This window comes from Tachyglossus aculeatus, chromosome 5, assembly GCF_015852505.1.
Source record: "Tachyglossus aculeatus isolate mTacAcu1 chromosome 5, mTacAcu1.pri, whole genome shotgun sequence".
NCBI classification, from domain to species: domain Eukaryota; kingdom Metazoa; phylum Chordata; class Mammalia; order Monotremata; family Tachyglossidae; genus Tachyglossus; species Tachyglossus aculeatus.
The window spans coordinates 85,345,703-85,368,094 of NC_052070.1; the positions used below are offsets into that span (position 1 = coordinate 85,345,703).

At 45.2% G+C, this 22,392-nt stretch overlaps 1 protein-coding gene across 1 annotated transcript in view; it reads right to left on the reverse strand.

The window, feature by feature from the left end:
* The window catches only part of SLC18A1 (solute carrier family 18 member A1), a 48,304-nt gene that overhangs the window by 13,281 nt on the left and 12,631 nt on the right, over window positions 1–22,392 (reverse strand). The window contains 6 exon segments of the mRNA XM_038747071.1: window positions 7,435–7,530; window positions 7,658–7,718; window positions 11,334–11,377; window positions 14,918–15,007; window positions 20,040–20,132; window positions 22,168–22,251. Of these exon segments, the coding sequence (XP_038602999.1) occupies window positions 7,435–7,530; window positions 7,658–7,718; window positions 11,334–11,377; window positions 14,918–15,007; window positions 20,040–20,132; window positions 22,168–22,251 (468 nt within the window).

The window sequence follows — 22,392 nt, forward strand, 5'->3', positions numbered from 1 at the left end:
CTACAAATTACTTATTTATTCAACTGAATGTCTGGCATGGCATAGCGGATAGATGGGGAGATGAGAGGTTAAGTCATGGGTCCTAACCTCGGCTCTGCCACGTGTCTGCTGTGTGACCTTCGCCAAGTCACTTCATTTCTCTGGGCCTCAGTTACCTCATCTGTAAAATGGGGATTGAGACTGTGAACCCCTTGTGGGACAGGGACTGTGTCCAGTTTGATTTGCTTGTATCCACCTTGTTACCTCCCCAGCACTTAGAACAGTGCTTTGCACATAGTAAGCGCTTAATAAATGCCATTATTATCATTACAGTGCCTGCAACATAGAAAGCTCTTAAACACCACAATTTTTATTATTATTATTAGTATTATTCCCACACTGACTGTAAGCTCGCTATGCTCAAGAGCCGTATTTTCTAATTCTGTTGTATCGTACTCTCCCAAATGCTTAGTACAGTGCTCTGCTCATAGTAAGCATTCAATAAATACCGCTGATCGATTGTAAGAACTTAACAAAATGCCATTATTATTACTATTACTGTTAATAGTAAAAAATGTATAATAATAATGTAACTTGGGGGAGGGGACCCAGCTTGCTAGCACCTCTTCCTAAGTGTGATCCTCTCAGAAGAAGCCCTTCCCTTTGAGCCTACGTTACTCTCCTTTTCTCCCTCTCTTCCATCCTCCCCCCCGGCTTCTCTCCATGATAAACGGAAGTGCTCTGTCTAATTGAAAAAAAAAATCCTAGGGATTATAATTAAACCAAAGACAAATATTTCATCGGTTAGTGGCCTCGCTCTTGTTTATTTTTAATATGTTCTCCCGTGGACTGGAAGGAAAGCATACTGTGGTGTATTTGCCTTCCCATTAAGGCATCTGTTTTAGCTAGCCCTTGTGTTTAAATTTCATTTCATCTCTTTTTTTTTTTTTTTTTTGGTCATAAAAAGGGTCAAGAATCCACCCTTGTTTAGCTAAGATTCTGGAGCCAGACCTTCTAGAGAAACCCTCTAGTCTCTTAGATCCATCTCTGGGTCTTTCATATTTAAAGAGGATGCAGTTGATCATATTTATTAAGTGCTCACTGAGTGTGAAGCACTGTACTAAGCGCTTATGGAGAGTTCTGTTTCCCTGGTGTGTTGTCAGCTTGATTTAGGAATGAATTTTGGATCATGGGGAGAGTTTGCTGTGCACCATTTACACACTCTCGGTCGGGGTCACCTAAAGCAGCGATAGGGATTAGGGGCGGGGGACAGAGAGAGGAGGCTATTGACTATAGTCACCAGAGATTTATCAGTCTCCTTATAGCAGTAAGCAACTGCTTTAATATTCTTCAGGTAAATAAGAGATTGTGCCTCATATAATTTGTTGTGTTTAAATGGTATTTTTAAGGAGTTAGTACTGATGGCAAAGCACTGTTCTAAATGCTGGGGTAGAAACAAAGTTATCAGGTTAGATGCAGTCCCAGTCCTGCATGGGTCTCACACTCTAGATAGGAGGGAGGAGTATTTAATCCCCATTTTACAGATGAGGAAGCAGGCACAGAGAGGTTAAGTAGCTTGCCCAAGGCCTCACAGCTGATAGGATTAGGATTAGGACCCAGGTCCTCTGGTTTCCAGGCCCGTGCTCTTTCCACTAGGCCACACTGTTAGTTTCCTGGGTATGGGTCCAGCAGAGAGCCAAATATAATAATAATAATGATGGCATTTATTAAGCGCTTACTATGTGCAAAGCACTGTTCTGAGGACAACTTTGGCTTTAGACAGAAAATTGCTCTCCCCCATTTCAAAGCCTTATTGAAGGCACATCTCCTTCAAGAAGGTTTTTCATTCATTCAATCATATTTATTGAGCGCTTATTGTGTGCAGAGCACTGTACTAAGCGCTTGGAAAGTACAAGTCGGCAACATGTAGAGAGGGTGTTGTGAGCCAACAACGGGCTCACAGTCTAGAAGGGGGAGACAGACAACAAAACAAAACATGTGGACAGGAGTCGGCAGAACAAATAGAATTAGAGCTAAATGCACATCATTAACAAAATAAATAGAATAGTAAATATGTACGAGTAAAATAAATAGAGTAATAAATCTGTACAAACATATATACAGGTGCTGTGGGGAGGGGAAGGAGGTAGGGTGGGGGGAAGGGGAGGAGAAGAGGGAAAAGGGGGCTCAGACTGGGAAGGCTTCCTGGAGGAGGTGAGCCCTCAATAAGGCTTTGAAGGGAGGAAGAGAGCTAGACTAAGCCCTCCTCTCCTCTTCTCCCACTCCCTTCTGTGCCGCTCTTACTTGCTCCTTCATTCATCCTCCCTCCCATCCGCACGGCACACATGCGTAGATCTGTAATTTATTTATTTATTTATATGAATATCCATCTCCCCTTCTATACCGTGAGCTCACTGTGGGCAGGAATATGTCTCTTTGTTGCTATATTGTACTGTCCCAAGCACTTAGTACAGTGCTTTGCTCATATTAAGTGCTCAATAAATACGATTGAATGAATGAATGAATGGCAAATTCCAAACCTGTCCATTTTCTGTTCTCTGATTTGTGAGTGAGTATTTTCTCCCCTAACATCACCCCTAGCCTCTACGCAAGAAAATCCCTATCTCTCAGTGAGTCTTTTCTGGACAAAACCAACACTTTTTTCTCCCCCCAAATTCTGAGCTCTCATGTTCCCTAATGGCACGTCCAGCTCCTTGTTCACTTGAACCAAAATGGTCCTGAGAGAGAGAAAACTACATTCAGAATTGGCAGAAAGTTGTTTGTTCAGTCTGCACTGATGAAGATTTGGGTCCGTGAGGGTAAAGGTTTCTGATTAACTCCGAAGCCAGCTGCCTGGGCATCTGCAAATCCACCCAGTTGACCTCTGCCACCCAGGAGTGTTGCCTTTGGTCTACTCTACTGCCTCTTTCCTGGACTCTGAGTGATGAGGAGGCAGGGTTGGAGCAGGAAAAGCACAAAATGCTGTCAGGGAGTTGAATGTGCTGACATCGGTTCTGTGCGTGGAAACAGGGGACTTGGCTCCGCAGACATTAATAATAATAATAATAATAATAATGGCATTTATTAAGCGCTTACTATGTGCAAAGTGCTGTTCTGAGTGCTGGGAAGGTTACAAGGTGACCAGGTTGTCCCACGGGGGGCTCACAGTCTTAATCCCCATTTTACAGATGAAGTAACTGAGGCCCAGAGAAGCGAAGTGACTTGCCCAAAGTCACACAGCTGACAATTGGCGGAGCCGGGATTTGAACCCGCGTCCTGTTGCTCCAAAGCCCGGGCTCTTTCCACTGAGCCCCGCTACTTCTCTAAAGCAGAATTAAGCCGTGGTAGTTTGTTGAGTGCTTACTATGTGCAAAGCACTGTACTAAGCACTTGGGAGAGTACAATACCGCAGAATTGATAGACATGTTCCCTGCCCCCTTAATCCTGTCTAAAAGTCACTTCCTGACTAGAAGTCACTTCTGATCTAGACTGTGAGCCCACTGTTGGGTAGGGACCATCTCTATACGTTGCCAACTTGTACTTCCCAAGCGCTTAGTACAGTGCTCTGCACACAGTAAGCGCTCAATAAATACGATTGAATGCATGAATTAGTGAATGAAGCTACAAGTCACTCACTTCACTTACTTTATTTGTTCCCAAGTGTGGCTTTTTCCACTAGAAAAATCTTTCAAAATCTGCTGGGCCCTGGGTGGATCACATCAGTGATTCATCAGGAGCGATGCCGGCCTCCTTTCCCATCAATAAATCGTACTTATTGAGCGCTTACTGTATGCAGTTCACCTTACTAAGCTCTTGGGAGAATACAGTACGACAGAGGTAGCTGACACATTCCCTGCCCACAGTGAGCTTAATCCGATCTAAAAGTCACTTCCTGCCTAGAAGTCAATCAATCAATCGTATTTATTGAGCTCTTACTGTGTGCAGAGCACTGTACTAAGCGCTTGGGAAGTACAAGTTGGCAACAGTCACTTCCCGTCTAGAAGTCACTCACTTCACACTTACCTTATTTGGTCCCGAGGGTGGTTTTTTCCCCTGGAAAAATGTTTAAAAATCTGTTGGGCTCTGAGCAGATCACATCAGTGATTCATCAGAAATGGTGTTGACCATCCTTTCCTATCAATTGGTTGTACTTATTGGGCGCTTACTGTATGCGGTTCACTGTACTAAGCTCTCGGGAGAGTACAGTGCAATAGTTAGTAGACATGTTCCCTGCCCACGAGGAATTACAGTCTACAGGGGAAGACAGACGTTACCTCCTTCCCCTCCCCACAGCACCTGTATATATGTTTGTACAGATTTATTTTAGTTGTACATATTTACTGTTCTATTTATTTTGTTAATGATGCGCACTTTGCTTTAATTCTATTTGTTCTGACGACTTGACACCTGTCCACATGTTTTTTTTTGTTGTTGTCTGTCTCCCCTTCTAGACTGTGGCCCGTTGTTGGGTAGGGACCGTCTCTATATGTCGCCAACTTGTACTTCCCAGGCGCTTAGTACAGTGCTCTGCTCACAGTAAGCGCTCGAATGAATGAATGAATGAGTGGATTACGGATATGTACGTTAAGGGCTGTGGGGATGTGGGAGGGCTCAGTGGAAGGTGCAGATCCAAGTGAAAGCGTGACAGAGGAGGGAGAGGAGAAGACGAGGGCTTTAAACTCCTGGTTACAAACCCTTTGCATCGCCACCAGAAAATCAGAAGGCTAAAGCAGCACTGCTCTAGTAAAGGCGAGGGGAGGGGACGGGGACATAATCTGCCGGCCGGACTCTTCAGTACGATAACTAACGCGATTAGCCATCATGACTGGAGCCTGCAGCTGGTTGGGTAAATTCAATTTAATTGTGAGTGCAGCTGGTCCGCTCCCTGAGCGTTGCATGCCCCCCACTCCCCCGCAGCAAATTCGATTTGGGTTTTATTTTATTGTGCAATAAACAATGTCCTTATCAGATTTCACCAACCCCGAGTGACTCATTTTCACGTAGAGTAGCAGGCTCCCTCAGACCCTGACTTCCTGAAAGGGTTGGAACCACCTGTTTGAACACGACTGGTTGCCGTGTATTCTGCTTTCCCTACAGAGAAAAGGTACAAGACAGCATAGTCTAGTGGAAAGAACACGGGCCTTGGAGTAAGAGGACCTGTTTTTTGTTGTTGTTGTTGTTATTGTTTATTTGGTTTGGTTTTTCATGGTTCCTGTTAAGCGCTCACTATGTGCCAGGCACCGCACTAAGTGCTGGGGAAGATACAAGTTAATAAGATTGGACACAGTCCCTGTCATTCATTCAGCCATTCAATCATATCTATTGAGCGCTTACTGTGTGCAGAACACTGTACTAAGCGCTTGGGAAGTACAAATCGGCAACGTGTAGACACGGTCCCTACCCAACAACGGGCTTACAGTCTCCCACTTAGGGCTCACAGTCTTAATCCCCATTTTACAGATTGGGGAACTGAGGCCCAGAGAAGTGAAGTGACTTGGGTTCTAATTCCAGATCTGTCATTTGCTAGCTGTGTGGCCTTGGGCAAGTCACTTCACTTCTCTGGGCCTCAGTTACCTCATCTGAAAGATAGGGATTAACTCCTCCCTCCCACTTAAACTGTCTCTGTCTCCCCCTTCTAGACTGTGAGCCCACTGTTGGGTAGGGACTGTCTCTATATGTTGCCAACTTGGACTTCCCAAGCGCTTAGTACAGTGGTCTGCACACAGTAAGCACTCAATAAATATGATTGATTGATTGATTGACTGTGAGCCCCATGTGGAACAGGGACTGTGTGTCCAAACTGATAAACCTCTATCTACCCAAGCGCTTAGAATAATAATAATAATAATAATAATAATAATAGTAATGGCATTTATTAAGCACTTACTATGTGCGAAGCACTGTTCTAAGCGCTGGGGAAGGTTACAAGGTGATCAGGTTGTCCCACGGGGGCTCGCAATCTTAATCCCCATTTTACAGATGAGGGAACTGAGTCACAGAGAAGTGAAGTGAGCCCACTGTTTTTAGACTGTGAGCCCCCTGTTGGGTAGGGACTGTCTCTATATGTTGCCAATTTGTACTTCCCAAGCGCTTAGTACAGTGCTCTGCACATAGTAAGCGCTCAATAAATACGATTGACGATGATGATGATGAAGTGACTTGCCTAAAGTCACACAGCTGACAATTGGCGAAGCGGGGATTTGAACCCATGACCTCTGACTCCAGAGCCCGGGCTCTTTCCACTGAGCCACGCTGCTTCTCTAGAACAGTGCTCAGCACATAGTAAGCCCTTAATAAATACTATAAATTCAAGAAAGGAGAAGGAATGGCAAGCAACTAGAATCTATACCGCAGCTAGCTAGTCAGCGCCAGGAGGGCAAATTTTAGGCTTAGATTCACTTCAGCCCTGCTCTCCTCACCCAAAAGTCCTATGAGCGATTCCCCAGCCAGATTTAGTAGTCATGAAAGACCAGAGCCCCAATTCTTTCTGTGTGTCTTCTTCCGTACAGTGCTCTGCACACAGTAAGCGCTCAATAAATACGATTGATTGATTGATTGATTGATTGATTGATTGATTGTGAGCCCCATGTGGAACAGGGACTGTGTGTCCAAACTGATAAACTTCTATCTACCCAAGCGCTTAGAACAATAATAATAATGACATTTATTAAGCGCTTACTATGTGCAAAGCACTGTTCTAAGCGCTGGGGAGGTTACAAGGTGATCAGGTTGTCCGACAGGGGCCTCACAATCTTAATCCCCATTTTACAGATGAGGGAACCGAGGCACAGAGAAGTGAAGTGACTTGCCTAAATCAATCAATCAATCGTATTTATTGAGTGCTTACTGTGTGCAGAGCACTGTACTAAGCGCTTGGGAAGTACAAGTTGGCAACCTATAGAGACAGTCCCTACCCAACAGTGGGCTCACAGTCTAAAAGGGGGAGACTAAAGTCACACAGCTGACAATTGGCGAAGCCGGGATTTGAACCCATGACCTCTGACTCCAAAGCCCGGGCTCTTTCCACTGAGCCACGCTGCTTCTCTAGAACAGTGCTCAGCACATAGTAAGCCCTTAATAAATACTATAAATTCAAGAAAGGAGAAGGAATGGCAAGCAACTAGAATCTATACCGCAGCTAGCTAGTCAGCGCCAGGAGGGCAAATTTTAGGCTTAGATTCACTTCAGCCCTGCTCTCCTCACCCAAAAGTCCTATGAGCGATTCCCCAGCCAGATTTAGTACTCATGAAAGACCAGAGCCCCAATTCTTTCTGTGTTCTGCACACAGTAAGCGCTCAATAAGTACGATTGATTGATTGATTGATTCCCTTTCTCTCTTCCACCGCTTTCCTACTTTCTCTCCCTCTTTCTCCCCCTCTGCCCCGAGAGGTCCGGCCCTCTCACCCCTCCCTTTCCCCTCTCCTCCCTGAGAGGGGCCGGAGGCAGGAGACTCACCCAGTTGCCATTTCGGAGAACACATGGTCTGCATCATCCAGATGGGCAACGTGGGCTCCAGCATGGCCACTCCCATGTTGGCGAAGCAGAGGGCACCTGGAGGAAAGAGCGGAGAGGGTTTCGCCCCCGGCGAGCCGCGGGCCGCCCTAGATCCACCCACAGGTGCCAGACCCGGCCGCGCCTTTCCGCTGGCGAGCTCTGGGCCTCGCGGGTGCCTCCTTACCTGCTGCCACCAGAATGTAGGGATCTTTCAGGAGGGTCAGGAGTGGGGTGCACTTGGTACTCTGCAGAGCACGGAGAAGAGGGCAAAACTCAGAAGGCGACGTGACCCTGGCCAGGGTGCCCTCTCGAAGGAGTCCAGAAGCAAAATAGCTAATCCCCCAAATCAAAGCTTCGGGGAGGCAAGCCAAACCACCTTTGCTTGCCCACTGGGACTGGGGATATCGACTCCTTAAGCAGTTGGAGGTGACTACGTTAAGCCGGCCATATTTTGGTGGAGTCGACAAAGATGGAAGGTACCCACAGTGAGGGGGGATGGAAAGAGGGATATGGGGGCAAAGACACACGCACACACGCACACCCGCACGCATACACACACAGATGCTCACAGACCCTCCGACCTACATCGACAGTACCGCGAGGCAGAGTTGTGAATCCAGACGTGCACACAAAGACACAAACCTAGTCAGTGCTCATCTCACCCTCGCCCGGACCACTATCGTGGCATCCCGACTGCCTAGGAGCCTCCTAGGCCTCCTTCTGTAGCGTGATAATTAAGAATAACTGGTATTTGTTAAGTGGTTACTGTGTGCCAAGCCTGCCATCTGGTCCCACCAGAGCTCCTGAAGGAAATCTCCATCTCAACTGGGTAATTCATTCATTCAATCCTATTTATTGAGCGCTTACTGTGTGCAGAGCACTGTACTAAGCACTCGTCCTCGGCCATGCAGGAACCTCCCATCAGTGGCCCAGAAGGACCAGTTTGCCTTTACTATTATTAATAATAGTAATAATGATGGTAGTATTCGTTAAGCACTACGTGTCAAGCAGCGTGGCCTAGTGGATAGAGTCCTTTGGATTGGGTTCTGATTCTGGCTCCACCGCTTCTCGGCTGTATGACCTTGGGCAAGTCACTTCGCTTCTCTGTGCCTCAGTTCCCTCACAGACTTAATCCCCATTTTGTAGATGAGGAAACTGAGGCACAGAGAAGTGAAGTCACTCGCCCAAGGTCACGCAGCTGAGAGACTGTGAGCCCCACATGGGACCTGGACCGTGTCCAATCTGATTAGCTTGTGTCTACCCCTAAACTTAGAACAGTAACTGGTACATAGTAAGTGCTTAACAAAATAAAAAAAAATGCATAAAAAAATTAAAAATGCACTGCTCTAAGCACCGGGGAAGATGCAAGATAATCAAAGTGAGGCATGGTCCTTGTCCCACATAGCGCTCACAATCTAAGTAGGATGGAGAAGAGGAATTGAATCCTCATTTTACAGAAGGGGCAACTAAGGCATAGAGGAGTTAAGTGACTTGCCCAAAGTCCCACCGCAGGCAAGTGGCAGAGTCTGGATTAGAACCCAGGTCCTCTGTTTTCCAGGCCCGTGCTCTTTCCTTTAGGCCATGCTGCTTCTTTATCGTGACAGCAACAGCTCAAGGAATCACTGAAGAAAAGGAGGGAGAGCAGGGGCTGAGGGCTGAGTCTTCTCCCGTCACCTTGGGTAAGGGAATAATTATAAAAATGATGATGACGCTGGTATTGGTTAAACACTTATTCTAAACACTGTACTAAGCTCTGGCGTGGATATAATCAGGTCAGACACAGTCCTCATCCCACACGGAGCTCACAGTCTAAGCGGGAGGGAGAAGAGGTTTTTCAGCCCCATTTTACAGATGAGGAACCTGAGGCACAGAGGAGTTAAGTGACTTGCCCAAAGTCCCACCGCAGGCAAGTGGCAGAGCCTGAATTAGAACCCAGGTCCTCTGTTTTCCAGGCCCGTGCTCTTTCCGTTAGGCCGCGCTGCTTCTTTATCGTGACAGCAGCAGCTCAAGGAATCACTGAAGAAGAGGAGGGAGAGTGAGAGCTGAGGGCTGAGTCTTCTCCCGTCACCTTGGGTAAAGGAATAATTATAAAAATGATGATGATGCTGGTGTTGGTTAAACACTTATTCTAAACACTGTACTAAGCTCTGGCGTGGATATAATCAGGTCAGACACAGTCCTCATCCCGCACGGAGCTCACAGTCTAAGGGGGAGGGAGAAGGGGTTTTTCAGCCCCATTTTACAGATGAGGAACCTGAGGGACAGAGGCGTTAAGTGACTCGTCCGTGGTCCCCCAGCTGGCAAGGGGCAGAGTCGGGATTAGAACCCAGGTCCTCTGACTCCCACTCTTTCCACTGGGCCGCACGGCTTTCCCTGCCTTATGTCTTTCGGAAGGTGAGCCAAACCTTCCTTTCCGCACCTCGGTCTTCCCCTCCGCCCGCTCTCACGCACAAAATGCAGCTCATTCTACCTAACCCAAGTTACCTTAAACTATTCGGAAGTTGACATCCAGGTCCTCAGCTGGGTTTTGGTCATGGGAATCGGCCCCTTGGAAGCCGGTTGACTCCTAATCCTTCCTCTCTCTCTCTAGAAGCCCTTACCCCTGGCCGGGTGCACTCTGGCCACGTTAGAGAAGGGATTTCTCCATCAGACTTTCACTATTTTGGTGGGGGTTGGAATTTTTTACGGCATTTGTTCAGCACGTACTACGTTTCAAACGCCGTTCCAAGCTCTGGGATAGGTTCATTCATTCATTCAATCATATTTTTTGAGCGCTTGGGAAGTACAAGTTGGCAACATCTAGAGACGGTCCCTACCCAACAGTGGGCTCACAGTCTAGAAGGGGGAGACAGAGAACAAAACCAAACGTATTAACAAAATAAAATAAATAGAATATGTACAAATAAAATACATAAATAGAATGGCTCCCTGTCTAGAAGGGGGAGACCGACAGCAAAACCATCAGGATAAAGAGAATGACAGCTATTCATTCATTCATTCAATCGTATAGATACCGTAACTAGGTCAGACACGATCCCTGTCCCGCGTGTGGTTTGCCATCTAAGTGGGAGGAGGAACGGGTGTTTAATCCCCATTTTATAGATGAGGAAACCGAGGCATAGAGAAGTGAAATCAATCAATCAATCAATTAATCATATTTATTGAGCGCTTACCGTGTGCAGAGCACTGGACTAAGCGCTTGGGAAGTCCAAGTTGGCAACATATAGAGACGGTCCCTACCCAGCAGTGGGCTCACAGTCTAAAAGGGGGAGACAGAGAACAAAACCAAACATACTAACAAAATAAAATAAATAGAATAGATATGTACAAGTAAAATAAATAAATAAATAAATACAGTAATAAATATGTACAAACATATATACATATATATGTGTATATATGTATATATATACACATACATATGCGTATACACACATATATGCATATACATACATACATGCACATATACATATATATGTATGTATGTGCATACATGTACATGTATATGCATATATGTATGTATGTATGTATATACATATATGTGTATATATACACATATATATGTATATATACATATATACACATATATGTATACACGTACATATATATACACATACATACACATATATGTATATGTGTATGTATGTATATATACATATATACATATATACATACATGTACATATATACATACATATATATATACATGCACACATACATATATATATATATATATATGTATATATATATATATATATATATATATATATATATATATATATATATATATATATATATATATATATATATATATATATATACACATCCCGGTCGCCACTCTCCAGTGAAGCTGGTACTTACTTCCGGGGAGATCTTGGAAGGCCTCAGGATGCAAAGCTGCAATGCTGGAAAAATGAGACATTGGTTACTCTGATCCTTGGCCATGTTAGTTAAGAATGGAGGAACAAAAGAAACGACGCCTTTACCGGATCAGAACGGGGTGATATTTCCAACAGATATTTCCGCAGTCCCTTCTAGACTGTGAGCTCGTTGTGGGTAGGGATTGTCACTGTTTATTGCTGTATCGTTCTTTCCCAAGTGTTTAGTAGAGTGCTCGGCACACAGTAAGCGCTTAATAAATAATAATAATAATAATAATAATAATGGCATTTATTAAGTGCTCACTATGTGCAAATCTCTGTTCTAAGCACTGGGGAGATTACAAGGTGATCACAGTCTTTATCCACAGTCTTTATCCCCATTAGACAGATGAGGTCACTGAGGCACAGAGAAGTTAAGCAACTTGCCCAAAGTCACACAGCTGACAACTGGCGGAGCCGGGATTTGAACCCATGAGCTCTGACGCCAAAGCCCATGCTCTTTCCACTGAGCAATATGATCGAATGAATGAATGATGAGGAATCACGCAATCGTTGTACTCCTCGACGCCCATCCTAATATAGAGGGATCAATCCGATTAATCAGTGGTATGTATTGAACGCTTCCCGTGTGCAGCTTCTTAGGGGCAGGGAATGTCTCTACCAACACTGTTATTTTGTACTCTCCCAAACCCTTAGTACAGGTAAGTCCAGGATTAGTGATTTGCTTGTGGTGTTGGAAATATTAAAGAAAGGAAAATGTATGTCATGGGTTCAAATCCCGGCTCTGCCAGTTGTCAGCTGTGTGACTTTGGGCAAGTCACTTAGCTTCTCTGTGCCTCAGTTACCTCATCTGGAAAATGGGGATGAAGACCATGAGCCCCCCATGGGACAAGCTGATTACCTTGTAACCTCCCCAGCGCTTAGAACAGTGCTTTGCACATAGTAAGCGCTTAATAAATGCCATTATTATTATTATTATGCTCTGTGCACGGTAAGCTCTCAGTGAATACGATCCATCGATGGATTGATTGCAGAGTACTGTACTTAGTGCCTGGGTGAGTACAATGCAACAGAATTGGTAGACATGTTTCCTGCCTGCAACGGGCTTACTGTCTGGAGGAGACAGATGTTAATACACATGAAAAAATTGTGGATATAGATGTAAGTGTTACGGGGCTGAGGGAGGGTTGAATAAAGGGTACAAAGGGATGTTCCGTCTCATATCAATCAATCAAAAACTCGTATTTATTGAGTGCTTACTGTGTGCAGAGCACTGGACTAAGCGCTTGGGAAGTACAAGTTGGCATCATATAGAGACAGTCTCTACCCAACAGCGGGCTCACAGTCTAGAAGGGGGAGACAGAGAACAAAACCAAACATATTAACAAAATAAAATAAATAGAATAGATATGTACAAGTAAAATAAATAGAGTAATAAATATGTACAAACATATATACAGATATACAGGTGCTGTAGGGAAGGGAAGGGGGCAAGATGGGGGAAATGGAGAGGGGGATGAGGGGGAGAGGAAAGAGGGGGCTCAGTCTGGGAAGGCCTCCTGGAGGAGGTGAGCTCTCAGCCTCCTTTCTCTTTAATAACAACAAACATCGTATTTGTTTAGCACTTACTACGTGGCAGGCACTGTACTAAGCACTGGGGAAGGTACGAGGTAATCGTATAGGGCACCACCCCTATCCCACACAGGGCTCACGGTCTTCATCCCCGTTTTACGGATGAGGGAACCGAAGCTCAGAGGAAGTGAAGTGACTTGTCCAAGGTCTCCCAGCAGACAAGCGGCGGATCCGGAATTAGAACCCAGGTCCTCCTGATTCCCAGGCCTGGGCTTCTCTTGTCTTCGTCTCTAACTTTCCCTCTAAGTGACCTATTATCAACCTCTCCCCCACAAATTCATCCAAACTCCTCCCGAGCCTGCTAATACTGTTTGCCCTCCACCAATAATTCTGGAGCCTCACTGTCCGCTCTGTCAAGTGCTTCCTTTTGGCGCTGAAGCATTCGTCAGCTAGACTGGGAGCCCGTTAATCAATCAATCAATCATATTTATTGAGCGCTTACTGTGTGCAGAGCACTGTACTAAGCGCTTGGGATGTACAAGCTGGCGACATATAGAGACAGTCCCTACCCAACAGTGGGCTCACAGTCTACAAGGGGGAGACAGAGAACAAAACCAAACATACTAACAAAGTAAAATAAATAGAATAGATAGGTACAAGTAAAATAAATAAATAAATAGAGTAACAAATATGTACAAACATGTTGGGTAGGGACCGCCTCTGTATGTTGCCGACTTGCGCTTCCCAATCGCTTAGTCCGGTGCTCTGCCCACAGTAAGTGCTCAATAAATACGATGGAATGAATGAATTTATTACTCTGTTTTACTTGTACATATTTATTCTATTTATTTTATTGTGTGAATATGTTTAGTTTTGTTGTCCGTCTCCCCCTTCTAGACAGTGAGCCCGCTGTTGGGGAGGGACCGTCTCTAGATGTTGCCAACCTGTCCTTCCCAAGCGCTTAGTCCAGTGCTCTGTACACAGTAAGCGCTCAATAAATATGGCTGAATGAATGAATTTAGTACTCTATTTTACTTGTACATATTTATTTATTTTATTTTGTTAATATGTTTAGTTTTGTTGTCCGTCTCCCCCTTCTAGACTGTGAGCCCGCTGTTGGGGAGGGACCGTCTCTAGATGTGGCCAACTTGTACTTCCCAAGCGCTTAGCACAGTGTTCTGCACACAGTAAGTGCTCAATAAATACAATGGAATGAATGAATGAATGAATGAATGAACCTCTCATCCATAAATTCATCCAACTCCTCCGGAGCCTGCTAATAGTGTTAGCCCTCCACCAATAATTCTGGAGCCTCACTGTCCGCTCTGTCAAGTGCTTCCTTTTGGCGCTGAAGCATTCGTCAGCTAGACTGTGCCTCTGTATGTGGCCGACTTGCGCTTCCCAAGCGCTTAGTACAGTGCTCTTCTTCCCCGCTCTTCCTCCCTTCAAGGCCCTACTGAGAGCTCACCTCCTCCAGGAGGCCTTCCCAGACTGAGCCCCTTCCTTCCTCTCCCCCTCGTCCCCCTCTCCACCCCCCCATCTTACCTCCTTCCCCTCCCCACAGCACCTGTATATATGTTTGTACATATTTATTACTCTATTTATTTATTTATTTATTTTACTTGTACCTATCTATTCTATTTATTTTATTTTGTTAGTATGTTTGGTTTTGTTCTCTGTCTCCCCCTTGTAGACTGTGAGCCCACTGTTGGGTAGGGACTGTCTCTATATGTCGCCAACTTGTCCATCCCAAGCGCTTAGTACAGTGCTCTGCACACAGTAAGCGCTCAATAAATATGATTGATTGATTGATTGATTGCTCTGCACACAGTTAAGCGCCCAAGAAATACGATTGAAGGAATGAATGAACAGGCGCTTCCGCAGTAATGCGTCGATTCTCTCTCCCCACCCGACATCCCCCTTCCCGTCCGACAACGCCTTCCCGAGACATTTTGAAACCTAAGCTGTTTCCCAATGTTTCCGGTGGCTCACCTCCGTCCAACAGGGCCAGGATGGCCAGGATCAGGAAGGGGGCCGATTTCCCGACGAACTCGTACATTAAGCTTCCGAAGGGAGCTCCCACTGAAAGGCAAAAAGAAGAGCGAGCTCGGGAATCTGAGCGGGCAGAGTTGGACGCAGGCACAGCTGAGCAGGCGGGCAGAAGGATGCAAGCGTGAATGCAACCCCCTTCTAATAATAATAATAATAATAATAATAGCATTTATTAAGCGCTTACTATGTGCCAAGCACTGTTCTCAGCGCTGGGGAGGATACAAGGCGATCAGGTTGTCCCACTTGGGACTCCCAGTCTTCATCCCCATTTTCCAGACGAGGGAACTGAGGCCCAGAGGAGTTAAGTGACTTGCCCAAAGTCACACAGCTGACAATTGGCGGAGCCGGGATTTGAACCCATGACCTCTGACTCCAAAGCCCGGGCTCTTTCCACTGAGCCACGCTGCTTCTCTACCGTGAGCCCGCTGTTGGGCAGGGACCGTCTCTACCTGTTGCCGACTTGTACTTCCCAAGCGCTTAGTACAGTGCTCTGCACACAGTAAGCGCTTAATAGATACAAATGAATGAATGAATGAATGAACCTGGGCCTAAGTAGCAGAAGGCAAGTTCAGCTCTGCTTCCCGTCACCCAAAGAAACAATAATAATTGTGGTATTAAGCATCTACCATGTGCCAAAAACTGTTCTAAGCGCTGGGGTCGATACAAGGGGAGTAGCATTCATTCATTTAATCGTATTTATTGAGCGCTTACTGAGTGCAGAGCACTGTACTAAGCACTAATTAGCAGCGCGGTCTTACACAAGAGAAGCAGTGTGGCTCCGTGGAAAGAGCACGGGCTTTGGAGTCAGAGGTCATGGGTTCAAATCCCAGCTCCCGCCGCTTCAATCAATCAATCAATCGCATTTATTGCGTGCTTACTGTGTGCAGAGCACTGTACTAAGCGCTTGGGAAGTACAAGTCGGCAACACATAGAGACAGTCCCTACCCAACAGCGGGGACTTGTCAGCTGTGTGACTTTGGGCAAGTCACTTCACTTCTCTGGGCCTCAGTTCCCTCATCTGTACAATGGGGATGAAGACTGGGAGCCCCCCGTGGGACAACCTGATCACCTTGTAACCTCCCCAGCGCTTTGAACAGTGCTTGGCACATAGTAAGCGCTTAATAAATGCCATTATTATGATTATTAGGTTGGACACAGTCCCTGTATCACATGGGGCTCGCAGTCCCTGTTTTACAGATGAGATCATTGGGGCACAAAGAAATGAAATGACTTGCCCAAGGTCACACAGCAGACAGGTGGCGGAACTGGGATTAGAACCCACGTCCTCTTACTCCCAGTCCTGTGCTCTTTCCTCCAGCCCGTACCCTCAAGCCTTGAGTTCAGTCATGTTTATTAAGCGCTTAGTACAGTGCTCTGCACACAGTAAGCGCTCAATAAATACGATTGCCTGAATGAGTGAATGAATGAGTTTCCCCCATCCTTACTAACTTGGTCTGGAACAAGCATGAAAGAGCAACCGATCGTTCAGTCAGTAGTATTTACTGAGTGCCTATTATGTGCAGAGCACCGTATTAAGCGCTTGAGAGAGTGCAATAAAACAGAATTGGTAATAATAATAATAATAATGGCATTTGTTAAGTGCTTACTATGTGCAAAGCACTGTTCTAAGCGCTGGGGAGGTTACAAGGTAATCAGGTTGTCCCACGGGGGGCTCACAGTTTTCATCCCCATTTTACAGATGAGGGAACTGAGGCACAGAGAAGTGAAGTGACTTGCCCAAAGTCACCCAGCTGACAGTTGGTGGGGTCGGGATTTGAACCCATGACCTCTGACTCTAAAGCCCGGGCTCCTTCCACTGAGCCACGCTGATTCCCCGCCCCCAGTGAGCCGTCATTCATTCAGTCACATTTATCGAGTGCTTACTGTGTGCAAAGCACTGTACTAAGCGCTTGGGAGAGTATGGTATAACAATGATTAGACACATTCCCTGCCCACAATGAGCTTTCATTCATTCAGTCACATTTATCGAGTGCTTACTGTGTGCAAAGCACTGTACTAAGCGCTTGGGAGAGTATGGTATAACAATGATTAGACACATTCCCTGCCCACAATGAGCTTTCATTCTTTCAGTCACATTTATCGAGTGCTTACTGTGTGCAAAGCACTGTACTAAGCACTTGGGAGAGTACGATATAATAATGATTAGACACATTCCCTGCCCACAGTGAGCTTTCATTCTTTCAGTCACATTTATCAAGTGCTTACTGTGTGCAAAGCACTGTACTAAGCACTTGGGAGAGTATGGTATAATAATGATTAGACACATTCGCTGCCCACAGTGAGCCTTCATTCTTTCAGTCACATTTATCGAGTGCTTACTGTGTGCAAAGCACTGTACTAAGCACTTGGGAGAGTACGGTATAACAATGATTAGACACATTCCCTGCCCACAGTGAGCTTTCATTCTTTCAGTCACATTTATCAAGTGCTTACTGTGTACAAAGCACTGTAGTAAGCGCTTGGGAGAGTACGGTATAGCAATGATTAGACACATTCCCTGCCCACAATGAGCTTTCATTCTTTCAGTCACATTTATCGAGTGCTTACTGTGTGCAAAGCACTGTACTAAGCGCTTGGGAGAGTACGGTATAACAATGATTAGACACATTCCCTGCCCACAGTGAGCTTTCATTCTTTCAGTCACATTTATCGAGTGCTTACTGTGTGCAAAGCACTGTACTAAGCACTTGGGAGAGTACGGTATAACAATGATTAGACACATTCCCTGCCCACAACGAGCTTACAGTCTAGAGAGGGAGACAGACATTAATATAAAGGGCTTACACTCTAGAGGAGGGCACAGTTCTCTCTCTGTCTCTCTCGCTTGCTCTTTCTTTCTCATTCTCTCTCTCCCACCCCTTTCTTTCTTTTTCTTCCTCCCCACCACCGAGTGAGACACAGTCTAGTCACTGAGCACCTGTATATATGTATATATGTTTGTACATATTTATTACTCTATTTATTTATTTGACTTGTACAGATCTATTCTATTTATTTTATTTGGTTAGTATGTTTGGTTTTGTTCTCTGTCTCCCCCTTTTAGACTGTGAGCCCAATGTTGGGTAGGGACTGTCTCTATATCTTGCTAATTTGGACTTCCCAAGCGCTTAGTACAGTGCTCTGCACATAGTAAGCACTCAATAAATACGATTGATGATGATGATGATGATTTATTACTCTATTTATTTATTTGACTTGTACAGATCTATTTATTTTATTTTGTTGGTACGTTTTGGTTTTGTTCTCTGTCTCCCCCTTTTAGACTGTGAGCCCACTGTTGGGTAGGGACTGTCTCTATATCTTGCCAACTTGGACTTCCCAAGCACTTAGTACAGTGCTCTGCACACAGCAAGCGCTCAATAAATACGATTGATTGATTGATTAAGAGCTTACTATGTACCAGGCACTGTTCTAAGCTCTGGGGTGTACACCTGTATATATGTATATATGTTTGTACATATTTATTACTCTATTTATTTATTTATTTGACTTGTACCTATCTATTCTATTTATTTTATTTTGTTAGTATGTTTTGGTTTTGTTCTCTGTCTCCCCCTTTTAGACGGTGAGCCCACTGTTGGGTAGGGACTGTCTCTATATCTTGCTAACGGACTTCCCAAGTGCTTAGTACAGTGCTCTGCACACAGCAAGCGCTCAATAAATACGATTGATTGATTGATTAAGAGCTTACTATGTACCAGGCACTGTTCTAAGCCCTGGGGTATACACCTGTATATATGTTTGTACATATTTATTACTCTATTTATTTGACTTGTACCTATCTATTCTATTTATTTTATTTTGTTAGTACGTTTGGTTTTGTTCTCTGTCTCCCCCTTTTAGACTGTGAGCCCACTGTTGGGTAGGGACCGTCTCAATATCTTGCTAACTTGGACTTCCCAAGCGCTTAGTACAGTGCTCTGCACACAGCAAGCGCTCAATAAATACGATCGATCGATTGATTAAGCGCTTACTATGTACCAGACACTGTTCTAAGCTCTGGGGTATACACCTGTATGTATGTATATATGTTTGTACATATTCATTACTCTATTTATTTATTTGACTTGTACATATCTATTCTATTTATTTTATTTTGTTAGTACGTTTGGTTTTGTTCTCTGTCTCCCGCTTTTAGACTGTGAGCCCACTGTTGGGTAAGGACTGTCTCTATATCTTGCTACCTTGGACTTCCCAAGCGCTTAGTACGGTGCTCTGCACACAGCAAGCGCTCAATAAATACGATTGATTGATTGATTAAGCGCTTACTATGTACCAGGCAATGTTCTAAGCTCTGGGGCATACACCTGTATATATGTATATATGTCTGTACATATTTATTACTCTATTTATTTATTTATTTATTTGACTTGTACCTATCTATTCTATTTATTTTATTTTGTTAGTACGTTTGGTTTTGTTCTCTGTCTCCCCCTTTTAGACTGTGAGCCCACTGTTGGGTAGGGACTGTCTCTATATCTTGCTAACTTGGACTTCCCAAGCGCTTAGTACAGTGCTCTGCACACAGCAAGCGCTCAATAAATACGATCGATCGATTGATTAAGCGCTTACTATGTACCAGGCACTGTTCTAAGCTCTGGGGTATACACCTGTATGTATGTATATATGTTTGTACATATTTATTACTCTATTTATTTATTTGACTTGTACATATCTATTCTATTTATTTTATTTTGTTAGTACGTTTGGTTTTGTTCTCTGTCTCCCCCTTTTAGACTGTGAGCCCACTGTTGGGTAGAGACTGTCTCTAGATGTTGCCAACTTGGACTTCCCAGGTGCTTAGTACAGTGCTCTGCACACAGTAAACGCTCAATAAATGTGATTGATTGATTGATTGAGCACCAGCCCTCAATGGACCGGCTCATCATTCGACTCTCAGCCTCCTACGAGGTCCCGATTCCGACTGTGCTGAACTGGGCAGGTCACCGTTGAGCCCAGTGACGCCGGCCGGCGCGGCAGACCTTAATTAGAGAATAATTTTGGGGTGCGGTAGGGGGTGGGGATGGTGAGACTGGCTTACCTAATACGCCCAAAGCCAGGCCCCCCAAGGCGATTCCCATGGCACTTCCCCTCTCGTAGTCATCTGTGTACACGCTCGCCAGCATTCCCAGTCCTAAAGGCAGAGGGAAGAAGGGTCGGGTGTGGGATGACGACTGTGAGCCCACTGTCGGGTAGGGACCGTCTCTAGATGTTGCCAACTTGTCCTTCCCAAGCGCTCGGTACAGCGCTCCGCACACAGTAAGAGCTCAATAACTACGATGGAATGGATTTATCGCTCTATTTTACCTGTCCATATTTATTCCATTTGTTTTATTGTGCTAATAGGACTGAACGAATGGGGTTGAGCTACCCTTGCGGGGATTTGGGAGTAGGTCGAGCGGCCTTCAGGCTGACCTGCGTTTTCCTGGCGGTCGGGTGGAAGGGAGCCTCGTTGTCCGCCCGGTGAAGTTGGGTAGGGACCGTATCTATATGTTGCCAATTTGTACTTCCCAAGCGCTTAGTACAGTGCTGTGCACATAGTAAGCGCTCAATAAACACGATTGGTGATGATGATGATGATGAAGCCCACCCCGTTCCTTGCCCCGTTGACGTCGCACGAGTCATCGCCGATACCCGCAGCTCAATCCCCCTGATCTTCGACCCCCAGAAACCGGCCTGGCTTCCCATTCCAAGGTAGTTCGTCCCGGGAAGCACCGGAACTGCCCCCCAGAACCGTGCCTGGACAGTTTCCCCCTTACGGATCATCATCATCATCATCAATCGTATTTATTGAGCGCTTACTGTGTGCAGAGCACTGTACTAAGCTCTTGGGAAGTACAAGTTGGCAACATCTAGAGACGGTCCCTACCCAACAGTGGGCTCACAGTCTAAAAGGGGGAGACAGAGAACAAAACCAAACAGACTAACAAAATAAAATAAATAGAATAGATAGGTACAAGGAAAATAAATATGTGTCCTCCCCTCGCCGTGGGACAACCTGATCACCTTGTCACCTCCCCAGCGCTTAGAACAGTGCTTTGCACATAGTAAGCGCTTAACAAATGCCATCATTATTATTATCGTTATCTTTAGAATCGCAGTGGAGGGGGTATGATAAACAGGGCGCTGGTAGGAAAGGAGGATATCGGAGGAAGGAGGAAAGGAGGAGGAAAGGAGGAAAGGAGGATATCGGGGTTGACACGAATGGCATCGTGGGCTCTCTTTTTCCTGTGCATGGCTTCTCTGTTTTTCTTCACGCTCCCTGGCTCTGATGATGTTGATTATGATTATAGTGTTTGTTAAGCGCTTACTATGTGCCAGGCACTGTTCTAAGCTCTGGGGTAGTTACAAAACGATCATGTTGATTATGATTATTGTGTTTGTTAAGCGCTTACTATGTGCCAGGCACTGTTCTGAGCTCTGGGGTAGTTACAAGATGATCGTGTTGATTATGATTATAGTGTTTGTTAAGCGCTTACTATGTGCCAGACACTGTTCTGAGCTCTGGGGTAGTTACAAGATGATCACGTTGACTATGATTATAGTGTTTGTTTCTAGACTGTGAGCCCACTTTCTAGACTGTGAGCCCACTGTTGTGCAGATCATTGTACTAAGCGCATGGGAGAGTGCAATTCAACAGAGTTAGGGGATAGGTTCCCTGCCCACTATGAGCTTATAGTCTAGAGGTAGCTTACAGTCTAGAAGGGTTGAGTTTCAATCAATCAATCAGTGGTATTTATTGAGCACTTAACGTGTGCAGAGCACTTTGCTAAGAGCATGAGAGAGTACAGTACAACAGAGTTGGTAATAATAATAATAATAATGATGGAATTTATTAAGCACTGTGTGCAAAGCACTGTTCTAAGCTCTGGGGGGGATACAAGGTGATCAGGTTGTCCCACGTGGGGCTCCCAGTCTTAATCCCCATTTTACAGATGAGGTAACTGAGGCCCAAAGAAGTTATTTGCCCAAAGTCACCCAGCTGACAATTGGCGGAGCCGGGATTGGAACCCAGGACCTCTGACTCCAAAGCCTAGGCTGCTTCTCTAGCAGCGTGACACCTAGTAGACACCTGGTAGACACCTCCGCTGCCTACGACGAGCTTATATAGCACAAGCGGCTCTCCCTTCAGCCTTCGGGGGTTAGTTTTGGATGGTTGTTGGATTTACCGGCCACGGAGGAGAAAGAAGATCCAATGCCCTGGAGGGTCCGAGCCACCAAAAGGAGCGTGTAAGTGCCCGAAAAAGCAAACACTGTAAAAAAGAAAAGAGAACACCAGCAGGTTTAGGAATGTGGGTCAAAATTAACTGCTTTAAAATCCACACCCATTACTGCGACTAAGGTATTTTAATCCTGGGTAGGGACCGTCTCTATATGTTGCCGACTTGTAATAA